This window comes from Euprymna scolopes, chromosome 24, assembly GCF_053919585.1.
Source record: "Euprymna scolopes isolate OS-2025 chromosome 24, ASM5391958v1, whole genome shotgun sequence".
Taxonomy (NCBI): Eukaryota; Metazoa; Mollusca; class Cephalopoda; order Sepiida; family Sepiolidae; genus Euprymna; species Euprymna scolopes.
Genome location: NC_136505.1, coordinates 85,267,530 through 85,284,862, shown reverse-complemented (window position 1 = coordinate 85,284,862; position 17,333 = coordinate 85,267,530). Strand labels below are relative to the sequence as shown.

The 17,333-nt window shown below is 29.4% G+C and overlaps 1 protein-coding gene across 1 annotated transcript in view; it reads left to right on the top strand.

The window, feature by feature from the left end:
• The window catches only part of LOC145246469 (flap endonuclease GEN homolog 1-like), a 78,735-nt gene that overhangs the window by 14,625 nt on the left and 46,777 nt on the right, over positions 1 to 17,333 (top strand). Inside the window, exon 2 of the mRNA XM_080108088.1 lies at positions 4,594 to 4,775. Within this exon, the coding sequence (XP_079964214.1) occupies positions 4,618 to 4,775 (158 nt within the window). The 5' untranslated portion in view covers positions 4,594 to 4,617. The remainder of the gene's footprint in view (positions 1 to 4,593; positions 4,776 to 17,333) is intronic.

Sequence of the window (17,333 nt, the reverse complement as noted above, 5' to 3'; positions counted from 1 at the left end):
CATGCCATACCCTGTCAAAAGCCTTAGATATATCTAGAGCTACCGCTCTGCCCTCCCCCGCTTTGTCCAGTGAATGGTATATACGTTCAGAGATTAGTTAGGATGTCTGCTGTGGAACGGGCTTGTCTAAATACATATTGTTTTAGTCGATAAACCTTATTATATTGAAATGAAAAAAAGAATGAAATCTTTAAAAAAAACTTTTTAGCTTTTAGTAACAGTTATTTGTTGCATGTTTTGTTTTCGATTTCTCGACTATAATATACTATATAATCGCCGGAATTTTAAAAAGGAGTATTTGGTGGAAATGGTCCTCAAAATCAGAAATTTCATTTGTAAGATAAACTTTAAAAAATATCTTGAACTTTAAATATTATACCGTTTCCCTATCTAATGTACCGGCTCTTTTCTATTGCAATGGGAAATACTACAGGCATATTTCTTTTGAAAACCTTGTTTCAGTTTCAGACAAAATATGGAATTTCGTCGACAGTAGTCAGTTTATCGTTTAGTAACTGGTAAAGATGCTTTCTTTTAAAATTTAAGTTTCGCGATTTTTTTTTATAATTTCAACATGTGCCAAATCTAAGGGAAACCACAATCATAAAAAGTAAACTGAAGAAAATTGTGAATCCTAAGCATTAAAATGTAGAAAATAAAATGAAGAAATGTAAAAACATAATTTTCTCAGACTTGTTTGAACTGAATTAAAACAAAAAAAGAAGCTCCGTTCAAATTCTGTAGAAGCATTAACGATAAGTTGCTATTATAATATTTGCTTAGTTGTTTATTCGGAAGGGGTATTAAAGCTGTTGTTTCTGTTTTAATGATTGAATTTAAAAAAAGAACGCAAAAGTTTGGCGAAATTTAACTTAAACTTTCCGGTAGACTTTAAATTGGTTTTTATCGTACCTCACTGGTTGTGCACACATTTTTCGTTTAAATTTATTTCCACTTTTGTATCGTATGAGCTATCAAGCTTATGGCCTGTGTTTTTATGGCTTTTAAGTAAACATATTATTCAACTTTTGTTTAAATCGATTTCAAACTCAAATCTTTTAGCCCAGCTAAATAAAAAAAAAATGACATAGATGTATTAAGTTTGAGTCCACTAAAAATTTTGAAAATGCTTAATACTCAATTCTGCTCAGCTTCAGTGATTGTTAAAATTTCTAGGGTTTTTGTTTGCATGTATGGACTTATATATTTACAAAATTACCGGGAAATTGTAACGTGAATGTTGACAACCTATCTCGGCTCTATAGACTATAAAGTATTAGTCATTTTTTTCGTATTAAATCCTATACTAGGACTACTTAACTGAGGTAGGCTGGGGTCCTGTACAGTTCTAGGCGGTCCACCCTCCCAGGTCGTTGCCTCCCGTCTTTCGGGGGTAGTATGCTTACTGCCTGAGGCGCCCCTACCGGAATACCGATGGAATTTTTAGGAGCGCTGGTTCTACTCTCTCCCACATTCCAACTGTGCCACAATTTTCCTGCGGTTGGAAGGAAGTAACACATGCTGTCGATGTCTCTTAAGTGTTCTTTCAACGGCTTTTCTTTTTTTATTTTATAATTTTGTTTTTGCTGGGGATGGATCATTCTTTTGGATGCTAGACATTCACTCACTATTTCGAGAATCTGCAAGGAATCTCAAACGCAGACCTTTATTTAATCCACAGGCGTAATGTGCTCTCATTCGTCAGACATGACTGAGTAGACGTCCTTAATGGCGCATTGAATAAAGTATATGGTAAAATTCACTTGTATTTATTAGCAGTTTGTTTTCTATTGATGCATTCAATTCTGCAGGTTCATTTGTCATGTGCTATTTAAAAAAATATCTCTAAGCAAATTTAATTGAAAGATTTGCAAAATATATTTGTCACAGTGAAATATATTTTAAATTTTATTTATGCATTTCTTAAATAAACTCATTTTCTTAGGATTTGAAAAAAAATATTTGTTAAATTTGTTGCCTGGAATTTCTATCCAAATCTGCAAAATATCTTTAAGTAATTGATTACCTCCCTTTATATGCGTCCGAATCAAGTCCCTGGAAAATCTGATTTGTTCGAATTGTCTTCCAAACGATTCCTACACAATATGAACATAACGTGGTTTATCAATTCTTTCTGAATAAAAATAATTATATAAAAAAGGAAAACAATTTTCACACCATTTGGCTCATTAAGTAGTATAGGGCTCATTTGCAAGAGAGCGGCGTACTCATGCACTTATTAATCCGTGCTGAAATAATAAGGTTATTATTTAAAAAGGCCATTCTTAACATGGGGAGAGTGTTTTGTATCTATTCTGTACTTTAACCTTACAATTGAATAAAAAACATATAATAAAACTTTAATTAAACTTGGAAATACGATTTTAAAAATAGCGCGGATCAGTAAGTGCACTTTCACCGATGTGGCTATTGTTTTAGCTTTGTTTTGTGCCTTGTTTTGATCTCTTACCCTTTCCATCATTTCATTTCCATCCTGTCTTAACTTTTGCATTTTAAAATATTTTCTGAATAAAAGCCACGGGTTTTACTATCTAAAAGAGAAATAACGAAAAATAAGCTCCTGAATTATTCCCTTAGAAAAACTATACCAGCACAGGTCACGTGTGGGTAGTTGGATTAATGGGTAGTGACTCAGCTTTTCAAAAATAATTTCTCGAACCTGACGGAAGATAGCCGGTGCGATTCGTTGTGAGTCCGTGCCAACTTAAATCGAAGCTATACTCTTGATTTGGCTCTATATTTTGTAAAAACAAAACAAAAAACAACACAAGTGTGTGTGTGTGTGTATATATATATATATATATATATATATTATTATTATTATTATTACGTCCTTATGCACGTATTAGATCTGTGTTGAGAATATCTGCCAGTCATAAGAATCTAAACTCTGAATCTCAAGTCAAAATTTTAACATTTTGTCTGAACGTTTAGAGCTATGTGGTTAAAAAAAAAAACATGTTCAAGAAAGAGAATTGACATAGTCATGTCTATGCAAGTTGACATCTCTAGAAAACTCTTATCAGCAGTGTTTACGGAATGCAAGGCCGAAACAAGGATTAAGCATTTAAATTTTATAGACTTTTTCCTATGAATTATATTAACCGTAGCAGACATTTTATTATTTATATTATTATTTATCTTTTGTCTAAAGCATTAGAATTAGTGATTATAAGCAATGTTATTATAAATATTATAAAATTTTCATACACATTTTCATCCTTCTGCGGTAATGGTCAGTGTGAATGATGTAATAATACAGGATTAGTTTTAAAGTTCCTCAAATTTATAATTGAAGTTCGTAGTGGACATTAAAGATTCAGTAAGTTTAACTTATAAACATTGTGACTATAATAATTGCAAGTTCAACATGGTAATTATAGATAGTAAATATGAATTATTGTATTTTATTGGCTATCTCTATAAACTGAACCACCAGTATGTGTTGTGGCATGTACACATGTGTTATTTACAGCAATAGTAAAGTTGTGGGTAGTTGGATTAATGGGTAGTGACGTTTCTCATTCTTTCCTCCCTATTCCATTGTTGCTAAGCAATATCAGTCGTAGTGAAAATGTAGACGATGATTCTTTTTTGTTTGTTTCTTTTTATGAGGTTTGTGATGAGGTAAATACAATAAAATAGTCGTCAGCATATTTGGCCCCAGGCATCATTCTCTTTGGTGTTTTGTTTTAGAGCACGATAGTCATACATTACGTAAGTCTGTCCTATCTCACCCCATTCTATCACGTGTGAAGAGTGCCAATGAAGTCTCTTCTTCAACAAAGGCACCTGATCACAACCGTTTTGCCAGTAAAAAAAGTAATTTCGTTCTCTTTTGCCACGTCTCAAAATAAACTTTCTTCTGTGACGTATTATCCGGACACTCGGTTAACTTTTAATTGAAATTACCCATTTCTCTGCTTAATGTACAAATTACTGTTTATAACATTACTTTTACACGTTTGCTGTTGAGTTTGCTACAATGTTTATATTTTATTAAAACGAAGAGGGGAAGTGAGATCTGAGAAACGCGATGGTGAGACTGCTATAAGATGTTCTCTGTTGATGAGGGGCCGAGCTGTCGAGGTTAATAAAATCAGCAACATGAACAGAAACCACTGTTATTTTAAAATCTCACACAGAAAATGCAGAAAAATATTTTATTTATATTTTAAAAATATATATAATTTCTAAAATTTAAAAATTAGTCTCACTAAAGATATGGTTGCTGCTTTTGATGAGAATGATTGAAGGGAAACCTTAATTTACAACCACCTGTCGCCGACCCAATCATTCTGTCTGCCAATTTTCGAATAGGATTGATCAAAATTCACTCCCCTATTCCCCAAGCTATCATAAATACGTCCGCCACTGTATTCTAACTCGACTTTTGGATTTCTCTGAATCACCGTTCACACACAGACCAAAATTTGTTATTCACTTTCCTAAAATCGAATTCAATGCGAGAAACTGATTACCACATCCTGTAAAAATAATAAAAAAACTTTCTGGATATTACATATTGAATTTGTATGTTTTACGTGATTGTTTTCGTATCTTTATTGTAAGATCTTCAGCAACCCTCGTTCAAGGATGGGCGTCGTATCATTGTGGCCGCTATTGGAGCCTGTCCGTCGAACAAAATCATTACAGCAGCTGAAAGGCCAGAAAATCGCTATCGACTTAAGCGCTTGGATTATGAGCTGCAAAAGAGTGGCTGTAGCGAGTGGCTTCCGCAATGTCTACTTAAGGTGAGGAAAACATTTTCATATTAACGTGTGCATTTTTTTCTTAAAATTTGATGGAAAGATTAATATTTCAAGGATTAATTATTTCAAATACGTTTTAATGATCGAACATAAAATGCACGGACATATTTTTCATGTGTATAAAAATAACACAAAATTACAAGTATAAAATAACATTGAGGACATTTTTAATAGAACTTGTATGAAAAAAAGACAAAACATGCATATATAACAAAAACGGTTAGCAAATGCATTGTATGATACTGATAATATACATAAAGGGAGACAATCAATCATTATGGAATAAAGTAAAAATTATAGATAGAAGAACGGTGGGGAGTAAGACGACTCAAAGAAACAGCACATATGCTGGGAAACAATCACTAAGTAGTCTTAGTATAGGATTTAATACGATATAGGCACCGTTAATTATAAATAATAGATAATATATACAGTAATAAGTAAACAGAAACAGAACCATTACATACAGTAGTATATATAGTAATAATAATAATTAGTAATAAATAGTAATGCTTACAACTAGAAATAAAAATAGGTTTGAAGCCATTTTTTTTACATGGTAGTCACCACCTATCAAGGCTCGGAAGCCACTCGGGGATAAGGCTTATCAATGGGATAATATCGTAGTAATCGTTAGTAATGGCGATTTGATAAAGTCTTAAGGGGGCGGTTTATCAGGAATTTGTATATGTTGGACTTGAAGACATCAAAGTTGTAGTCAGGTGGGAAACAGGCGAACGGAAGAGCTTTGCACAGGCGTGCACTTCTAAGAAAGAAGCTTTGTTCATGAAATCTACGTTTTGATTTAGGCACAGATAAAGAGTGGGGAAAATTATTGACAGTGGTTTCAGCTAGACGGGTGTTTTTCATAAAAGATTGGCGAGGGGGGGAACAGAGATTGGAGCTCAGACGAGCACTTACCATGGAAATAACCTTTAAATTCGTACTAGAATTGTTCGCATAGTCATTAGAGTACGTAGAAAGATCAATTGTAAAAGTGATATTCTGAAGGTTGAAGGTTCAATTCGCAGTTGCGAATTACTTAGGACTGACGGAAAAGAGCATGCTACCTCCGTAAGTAAATAATGGGTTTCGTTCGAAATTCTGTCTAAATTCCAGAGTTCGATAAGATACACCTAAGGAAGGTCGGAGGTTATATCCACCGAAACGTTGTGAAAATCACACTCAAGATGAGAACAGTAATCCGATGAATCCAAATAACATATAAAAAGTGGACGATTACAGTAAAATATCGCATTAATGTTGATATTATATATTGTTCTTATAGCCATTAATGTGCATCCAGGCACTGCTCATGAGGTTTTTTTTCTCATGATTTAACATAAAAATCTCAGTTTCCATATTGTGCATTGTTTTTCACAGCAGATTGCATTTATATTCTAAAAAAAAAAAAAAAAAAAAAATTCTGATGTCATAGTAAAGGGAGATGAATTTGCATGATTATTTAGTGATTTTATGAAATTTGCCGCTTATTTAATATATCTATCTATCTATCTCTCTCTCTCTCTCTCTCTCTCTCTCTATATATATATATATATATATATATATATATATATATATATATATATATATATATATTAGTGGTGGAACGATTCCAAAATTTTGACCGATTCGATTCCCGATTCCGATTCTTTTAATATTTATAAATATTTAATTAGAGATTTTTTTTTCGTAAATTTTCAAATTATAACATAAATCCCCGGGCAATTTCCGGGTATATTTTTTCTCAAATGTTTTCCTTGTAATGTATTGGATATTGAAAGACAACAAAAGGTTTTTTTTTTATTTTAAACAAATCAAAAATGTATCAGTTAGTCGTTAGTGTACAACATGCTACTTGAAAGTTTTCATAAACAGTTGAAAACAGTCGACGATTGATAGGTAAAATGAGAAAACGATGTAAGAACAAAACATTAACCACGCCCATCATGCTTACGAACGAATTTCTAAATAATGTTACTATGTAGAAAAACATTTTTAAGACACACACAGAGCGTTGGGCTTCGTTAACTATGAATGTTTAAATTTTATTTTAGTTATATAAATTTGGTGGGTTATTAAATTGATTAAAAATACAAAAACAAGATGCAAATAATAGCAACTAGCGGGACCTGTGGAAATTCCACAGGGGACTCATTCATATGCAATATGTTTATGTTGGTATTCTATAGCATAAATAGATGTCCTTATATTTTTGTAACTCTTGTTAAAATTGCAAAAGTATTTATCTAAGCTAGTAAGAACGTCCGGGTAAGTACGCTTAAATATGATTCTTGCAGATTTCGTATATATTAATATAGAGTTGATGTTTTATCGATTTTTATATATTATAAAGTTGCGATTTCAAAAATAAAAAAATATATCCACATGATTTGAGTTCCTTCAGCTATAATCGAAACCGAAACCAAAATTTATGAAAAATTCCTGATAAAATTATTTATTTAAAAGAAATAGATCACTTGAGTTCCATCAGCTATAATCGAAATCGAAACCAAAACTTACGAAACATTTCTGGTAAAATCATTTATATATTAAAAAAAATTAAGAAACTTCATACTCCGAAAACTCGTCCCTTTTTGCTAGGTAGGAAAACTGGTCCCTTATTGAATAAATATCGATTGAAAATACATTTTATGACCATTCTTGAATATATTGTTTTATAAAGATACTATTTTCCTCATCTTATTTTTTTTTTAAATTTACTTGTTTACTGTTGTTTTGAAAAAAAAATGAAATTGATTTTTCTAAGTGTTCGTTGTCTACCTAGTTTTGTAAATTTTTAGTGGTTCAACTTATCGTAAAGAGTTTTAGTTTAAAAAATAAGAAAAAAGTAATTTCGAGTCTTACTTTTAAACAAAAAATGTCTGACATGAGAGGAGCACGTCTTAGGAGTTTCGATAATCGCTCAAAAATAGAAAATTGAAGAACATGCTGAGGTAGGTATAGTTTTAACACGAGCCCCTTCCCTCCAAAAGAAAATAAATTTGTATATTTTTAGGTAATGTTCAAGATCACTGCTCGGAAAAAATCAAGTTACCGGAAGTGGATACGGTTGATTGTGTAACGAACGGAAGACACGAAAAACGAAACAATGTATTTATTAAAAAATTATTTTAGTTTTTAACATTTCGTGTGTTATTACGAAACAAACGCACATAAAGAAAACAATTCTTGTATGATGAAATAATAAAACAAATATTTTATTTAGAAAAAATAATTAGATTTAACACTTTTTGTGTTCACGAAACAACAAAAGGCACTTGTGCAGTATGCGGACGGCGGCAATCTGCTGCGTTTAACTAAACTGCCGCCAGGTGCCGCTTCCCGGTTAAAACAAATTTAAATTAATTTATAGTTGACCCTTCAAAGTTTCTTTAATCCCCAAAAATGTTTCATTTAAATTATTTATTTGTTAAAAAAACAAAAACAAAAAACGCTATTTTGTTTCATAAAAATCCAATGTGGCTTTTATTAGAAAATTATATATTTTTTTATATTATTAAAATTATATTTTCTTACGCAGACTTTTAAATAAATGCTTTTACAATTATATATTGATACATTTTAATGCAATAAATGCTTGGGTTTTCAAATATTTTTCTGTTCGGAAAAAAATCTTGTTTGTTATTTATTTATCGCGTTATTTGAAGAAATTGGAGTTATCGCCCCCTAACAATAGCGGTGCCGGAAAACTCGTCCCGAGAAAACTCGTCTCCGGAAAACTCGCCCCCTTTCGCTAGGTAGGAAAACTGGTCCCTTATTGAATAACTATCGATTGAAAGCACATTTTATAATCGTTCTTGAAGGAGATATTGTTTTTTAAAATATATTTACTTGTTTAATGTTTTTTTTTTTTTTAACATAAAATCGATTTTCTAAGTGTCCGTTTTCTACCTAACTGGCTAAGTTCTTAGTGGTTTCACTTATTTTAAAGCGTTTATTATGTTCATACAAAGTTAATTACAAATTTTTTTTGTTCTTATTTTAACGATGTTTTTTGGAGTCATAAAAACAATAATAAAAAAAAACAAAAACAAAAAATTAAAAAACAGGGAACGATTCGATTCTTCGTTACTTTTGTTTTGGTTTTTTAATTAGGGTTTGTATTACTGTACACATAGATTCGAAAAAGTTGTCAAAAACAAATATATAACAAATAAATGTTATCAAAGGCAAGATAAGTTACTTTTCTACCTAACTGGATATATTTTTTGTGTTTTTATTCAATGTAACATATTTATTCAGCTCGAAAAACATACAGTGTTTACCGATGTATTCGAAAATTGTATTATATATGTGTATAATATATAAATATATATACATATATACACTTGTGCCCGATATTATTCATACCCCTCGGATCTTTGAGATTTCTATAAGAATATTGCTCAAACCAGAAGGTAGACAATATTAAAGGGATTTCAAACAATAAATCAAGCATAAGCATTTAATTTAAACTCAACAAATAAATAAATTATGCAAGTTTGAAACATTATACAAAGAAAAACAATAATGGCACTAGTTCAAAATTATTCATACCTCTCTTACTAATAGTCAATAGCATGCCCTTTATTCTTAATAACTGCCTGTAACCGTTTGGGATATTTATCAACAAGGTTTTTACAAGCATCAACACTGATTTTTGACCATTCTTCAATGCAGTAGTTCTCCAAATCCCTCAAATTTCTAGGTTTCCGCTTTTTAACCTCAGTTTTCAATATGTGCCAGAGGTTTTCGATAGGGTTCAGGTCGGGACTCTGGCTAGGCCATTTCAAAACATTAATTTGATTATCCTCAAACCATTTCTTGACTATTTTGGCAGTATGTTTTGGATCATTATCCTATTGAAGGACCCAGTTTGGTCCTAAATGGAGCTTCTCCGCATCCTGTCTAATGTTTTTCTTGAGTATCTCCAAATATTGCTCCTTCTTCATGGTTCCATCTATCTTGACCAAACTACCTGGACCACTAGCCGAAAAGGAGCCCCAAAACATTAGGCTACCACCACCATGTTTCACCGTGGGTATGGTGTTCTTTGGGTTGTAAGCTTCTCCTTTCTTCCTTCAAACGTAAGAAGCATCCATATGGCCAAACAATTCAATTTTTGTTTCGTCAGTCCACAAAATACTTGAGAAAACGGACTCTGGAGAATTCACATGGGTCCTAGCAAACTTTAGACGTGCTGCAAGGTGTTTTCCGGTGTGCAATGGAGTCCTTCTTGGTCTTCTTCCTTTCAGACCATTTTCATGCAGAGTCCTTTGCAATGTTTGCCTTGATATTTTTATGCCAGAAGACTCCAGATTTTCTAAAATGTCCTTATTAGTGGTGGTTGGATTTGCATTAACACTTCTTACAATATTCCTGGTGGCTCTAGCAGACAGTTTCCTTTTTCTTCCTCTACCAATCAAGTTGTTTGTTGTGTGGTGGCTCTGGAATTTTTTGATGATGCTCTGTACTGTTGCTGTAGGGACCTCAAATTTCTTGAAAATTGACTTGTAACCTAAACCATCATTATGTGAATTCACAATTTTAGTCCTAAGATCATTACTAAGCTCTTTTTTCTTCCCCATTCTAATAATTTTTATTCTTTTATTGGTTTTCAGTTGATATCATTTTAATTTCTGAAAAATGCAAAAAACGAAATGAAATTAATCAAAGGTTGTATAAAAGCATTCAAAATAAGAATCAAACAGAAAACAAACAGTCAGAAACTCGATTAATACTGAAAAAATAAGGGGGTATGATTATTTTTGAACATTGCAGATTTTATAAATAGCTGTATATTTCTTTTATTACAAGTATCCCGAGATTTTAAAATGACGAAAATGATCAGAAGAGGTTTATTAAGAATATGTATCAATATGGACGTAAACAATAAATTCTTACAAAAGTTACACCTAATAAACTCAATTTTCAAGGGGGGTATGAATAATATCGGGCACAACTGTATGTATAATATACATATATGTGTATAATATACATATATATGTGTGTATAATATATATATATATGTGTGTATAATATATATATATATATATGTGTGTATAATATATATATATATGTGTGTATAATATATATATGTGTGTATAATATATATATGTGTGTATAATATATATATGTGTGTATAATATATATATATATATATATGTGTGTATAATATATATATGTGTGTATAATATATATATGTGTGTATAATATATATATATATATATATATGTGTGTATAATATATATATGTGTGTATAATATATATATGTGTGTATAATATATATATGTGTGTATAATATATATATGTGTGTATAATATATATATGTGTGTATAATATATATATGTGTGTATAATATATATATGTGTGTATAATATATATGTGTGTGTATAATATATATATGTGTGTGTATAATATATATATGTGTGTATAATATATATATGTGTGTGTATAATATATATGTGTGTGTATAATATATATATGTGTGTGTATAATATATATATGTGTGTGTATAATATATATGTGTGTGTATAATATATATGTGTGTGTATAATATATATATGTGTGTGTATAATATATATATATGTGTGTATAATATATATATGTGTGTATAATATATATATATATGTGTGTGTATAATATATATATATATGTGTGTGTATAATATATATATATATGTGTGTGTATAATATATATATATATGTGTGTGTATAATATATATATATATGTGTGTGTATAATATATATATATATATGTGTGTGTATAATATATATATATATGTGTGTGTATAATATATATATATATGTGTGTGTATAATATATATATATATGTGTGTGTATAATATATATGTGTGTATAATATATATATATATATGTGTGTATAATATATATATATATATGTGTGTATAATATATATATATATGTGTGTGTATAATATATATATATGTGTGTGTATAATATATATATATGTGTGTGTATATAATATATATATATGTGTGTGTATATAATATATATATATATATGTGTGTATATAATATATATATATATGTGTGTATAATATATATATATGTGTGTATAATATATATATATATATGTGTATAATATATATATATGTGTGTATAATATATATATATGTGTGTATAATATATATATATGTGTGTATAATATATATATGTGTGTGTATAATATATATATGTGTGTATAATATATATATGTGTGTGTATAATATATATATGTGTGTATAATATATGTGTGTATAATATATATATGTGTGTATAATATATATATGTGTGTATAATATATATGTATGCGTGTATAATATATATATATGTGTGTGTATAATATATATATATATGTGCGTGTATAATATATATATATATGTGTGTGTATAATATATATATATATATATATATGTGTATAATATATGTGTGTATAATATATATATATATGTGTATAATATATGTGTGTGTATAATATATATATATATATATGTGTATAATATATATATGTGTATAATATATATATATTTGTGTGTATAATATATATATATATATGTGTGTGTATAATATATATATATATATCTATATATATATATATATATGTATAATATATCTATATATATATATGTGTGTATAATATATCAGGCAGTATATATATATATATATATGTATAATATATCTATATATATATGTGTGTATAATATATCAGGCAGTATATATATATATATATATATCTATATATATAAAAATGTAAAGTTGGTTCGTTCTAAAGAAATAAAACCATGTTTATACGTTACTAATTTATTTGAAATTTTCAGACAACCCATTTTTAGAGTCGAGGTATGTTTTTATGTTATTAAAATAAATTTACCTAATTAAAACTAAAATATTAAATAAAATAAATATATTTATTTATCGTTTCTGCGAATCTGTTCTGTTGATAAAACTGAACTTCCGGTTCGATTCATTTCACAGCCACGAATTGACGAAAAGTTTGATTTTCTGTTAACTCGATAAGTAAAAAAAACCAAAAAAACATATTTCATTCGTTTATCTTCCAAATTTTTTAATTTACACATCTTTTCTTTATTATATAAGGCCAAAAAAAAAGTTTGTTGCTTGCTTTTGAGTTTTTTTTTCTATATAAGATTACTCATGCAGAGAGTGATCCGTGCTGAAATAATGTTATTATTTAAAAAGTCATTCTGAACATGAGGAGGTAAGGATGTTTTGTACCTATTCTGTACTTTAACCTTACAATTGAATAAATAAAAAAAAACATATCGTAAAACGTTATTTAAACGTGGAAATATGATTTAAAAAATAGCGCGGCTCTCTGCATTAACACCATTTTTATTTATTGTTGTTGTTTCACGAATTTTCGGCCAACTATTCCTCTGGCCTTCATGAAAAGAAGTCCTTTTATAAATGTTCAGTAACTTTTTCCTTTTATTATTCTTAAAGAATAAAACTTTTCTTATTCATGAAAGATGTTAAGCCTACGTAAATAAATAAATGTTTGTACACGTGACAAATTATCAATAAATGGTGTAGTTACTTTTTTTTAAAAATGTTTGTAAAAGTGCGAAAGGCGACGTTACGTTGTTGTTCAAACATTACTCCCATGCTTAATTTCTATACTTATAGGTTTTTGGAATTTTTTTTCACTGGATTATTATTGATTGGACACTAATTAAACAGATTATTAAAAAAAAAATGTAAAAAAGAAATCATTATTTCGACATTTGAAAGTGGTGCTCACTTTTTAGTTACAACGTTCTGATAAATCAGTCACCCATTTTGTAAGCAATAAAAACGCGGTATATCAAAACCATAGAAAGTAAAAATAATGAGTTTCTACCGCATTTGTAAGTCAGAAATATATTTGTTTCTCAAAAAAAAAAATAGAGAGGACAGGACTTTTTTTTATTGTTTTCATGAAAATAAAGTTTCGAGATTTTTAATTATTTTTTTTTTACTTATTTAGTCAGTTTGTGTTTTTTTTTAATTGTTTTTGTGAAAGGTGAGTTTTTTTTCAAAACTTTTGTTTTGTTTCTTTTTAATTTTTTTAAAGTATTATAAATTTCACTAACATGCTGGAGAAATGTTTAATAATTTGGTATTTTTTTAGATTAGGTCCACCTCCACAATTTTCCTTTCAATGACGACATTTATAGGTTTCCGAGTATGCTGAACACGCAAATTGCATTGAAATTTTGCGGAAATAAATAGTTGTATTATGCATTGTATTCTTCGGCGGCCATCTTTTTACGTGCACACGCGCCATAAACAAATACACACACGTAAAAAAGATGGCCGCCAAAGATTACAATGCATAATACAACTTTTTATATCTTGATAACTACTTATTTCTGCAAAATTTCGATGCGATTTTCGTATTCAGCATAGTCGAAAACCATTTCAAGTCGTCATTTAAAAGAAAATTGAGGAGGTGGACCTAATCTAAAAATTTACCAATAATTTTTAATCCCGTACGCCTCCCGATACATTGCTTCGTCAACATGCGACCATTTTATATCTCCCGAAGACACTTCCGTATTTAGAAAAAAAAAATAAATAAATAAAAAGTGACCGATTTACCAGAACGTGGTAACTAAAAAGTGAGTATCCCTTTCAAATGTTGAAATGATTTTTTTTTTCAATTTTTTTTCATAATCTGGTAAGTGTTCAATCAATAATAATCCAGTGAAAAAATTTCAAAAAACCTATCAGTATAGAAACTCCACCACGTAAGTAAATAAATAAAAAATGTTACGTGCGCATGCGTTAGCCTTGACTAGGGGGTACTAAGGGAACGACCATTAAATAATTCTGCGGGTCGCCATGGAACTCAACGCCCAAGGAGTATCAAAATAGTTTTCATGATCTGAAGAAATTTTTTTTTCCGAAAAGTGGGTGATCACTTTTCCATCTAAATTTAACTTAAAATGAGCACCCACTTTCTGGCCACCTGAGGAAGGGGCATTTATTTTCGTGTTTATTGGCTTAAAGGTTTTTTTTACAAGGCAGTTTGGTACGCGAATGCATATTTAACAGTTTTCGTTTATGCTCACGCATAGCATAAACAAAGGCTACGTCTGTGAAATGGAAAATAGTCCCAGAGTTCAGGGGTTAATACCATGCAAAAGAAATCAAACAAAAAGACTTTTAAGCCAAGAAACACACAGAAAGAAAAAAAAATAGCATCCATTTTTTTTCTATCGAATTCATTTGCTGTTTTTATTGAAAACTATTTTCCCCCGGATTTTTGATATAATTTTCCATTAAGGGCTGTGCGTCTCACGTTCGTAAATAACAAAATTTTGTTTGTAGATTTTGGTGTGCTAAAAACGAATCTGCAAACCGTTTCCGTCATAAAAAAATAGTTTTTATGATATGAAGAAATTACTTTTTCGAAAAAGTGGCGATCACTTTTCCATGTAAATTTAACTTAAAATGAGCACCCACTTTCTAGCCACCTGAGAGAGGGGGGATTTTTTCCCATGTTTATTGGCTAAACAGCTTTCGTTTATGCTTACGCATAGCGTAAACGAAGGCTACGGCTGTTAAATGGAAAATAGTCCTAGAGTTCAGGGGTTATTACCATGCAAAAGAAATCAAACAAAAAACTTTTTAGCCAAGAAACAGAAAAATGCCCCTCTCTCAGGTGGCCAGAAAGTGGGTGCTCATTCTAAGTTAAATTTACATTGAAAAGTGATCACCCACTTTTCGAAAAAGTAATTTCATGAATGTAATGAAAACTTTTTTTTTGCTACGTAAACGGTTTGCAGATTCGTTTTTAGCACACCGAAATCTACAATAAAATATTTCGTTATATATGAACGTGAAACGGGCCTTAAAGTAAAATAATACCGGATTTTTTTGAGCAGATTTGCCGTTTAGTTGTACAAATATCCTCACACCAGGTAATCACTAAAAGGGATTTTTAAAAGTCGTCACCTGTATCGAGCAAAAGTTTAAAACCACCGATTATATGCCAGCCTACATCATGGTAACATATATTGAGTGAGTTCCTAACAGTATTTTTAGTTTAAACTCATTTTCCCAAAATTTCCCCAAACTTAACATGTTCGATACACTCTGCCGCCATTTGTATTTTTCAGATATACCGATAAACATTGAATGTTTTTGAACCGATTATACATTACATAAAAACACTAAAATCTTATCCAGTTAGGTAGAACACTTACTTTTCTTGCCTTTGATAACATTTATTTGTTATATATTTATTTTTTGACAACTTCTTTGTATCTGTTTTTAGTAATATAAACCCTTTTCATTTAATGTAACGTTTAGTCGGCTCGAAAAACAGTGTTTATTGGTGTATTTGAAAGCTACAAATGGTGGTGGACACTGTTGATTACTTTAAGTTAGAGAAAGTGAGTTAAAACTAAAAAAACTATACAAAATACTGTCAGAAACCTATCCATTATGCCAGCCGATGTCATGGTAACATATGTTCGGTGAGTTTCAGACACTGTTTTGTATAGTTTTTAGTTTTCAACTTACTTTCCCAAACTTAACGTATTCAACAGAATTCGCGACCATTTCTGTTTTTTGAGCCAATTAAACATTTTACATTACATAAAAACACTAAACAATTATCCAATTAGGTAGAAACGTAAATTACCTTACCTTTGCTTTCATTTATTTGTTGTTGGATGACTTTTTCGAATCTGTGTATAGTAACCCCCCTCCCCCCACCATCAACCAAATATTAATTACTAAATCACATTTTTTAAAACAACAAAAAAAAAGCATTTAGCGTTTCAACATTTTTGCTACGTTCGGCTTCATCCACTGATTGTTGGTCAAGTCCAAAACATGAATGATTGTAAGAAATTCTCGAGGATCCAGATCAAATTCTGCAAGAGCACCATTTTTTTCAGTTACGCCTTCTTTTTCACTTTTTGCAGTGGATTGCTGTACTAATATAAGAAACATGCATTTTCTCTTTTATTAAATTTTTCCATCACACCAAATTGAGCCACTGCAACGCGTGGCAGGGTACAGCTAGTATATTTATATTATACACACATATATATATATATATTATACACACATATATATATATATTATACACATATATATATATTATACACACATATATATGTATATATATATATTATACACATATATATATATATTATACACACATATATATATATATATATATATATATTATACACACATATATATATATATTATACATATATATTATACACACATATATATATATATATATATTATACACACATATATATATATATATATATTATACACATATATATATATATATATTATACACATATATATATATATATTATACACATATATATATATATTATACACATATATATATATATTATACACATATATATATATATTATACACATATATATATATATATTATACACATATATATATATATTATACACACATATATATATATATTATGAGCACATATATATATTATACATATATATATTATATATATAGTATACAAATATATATAT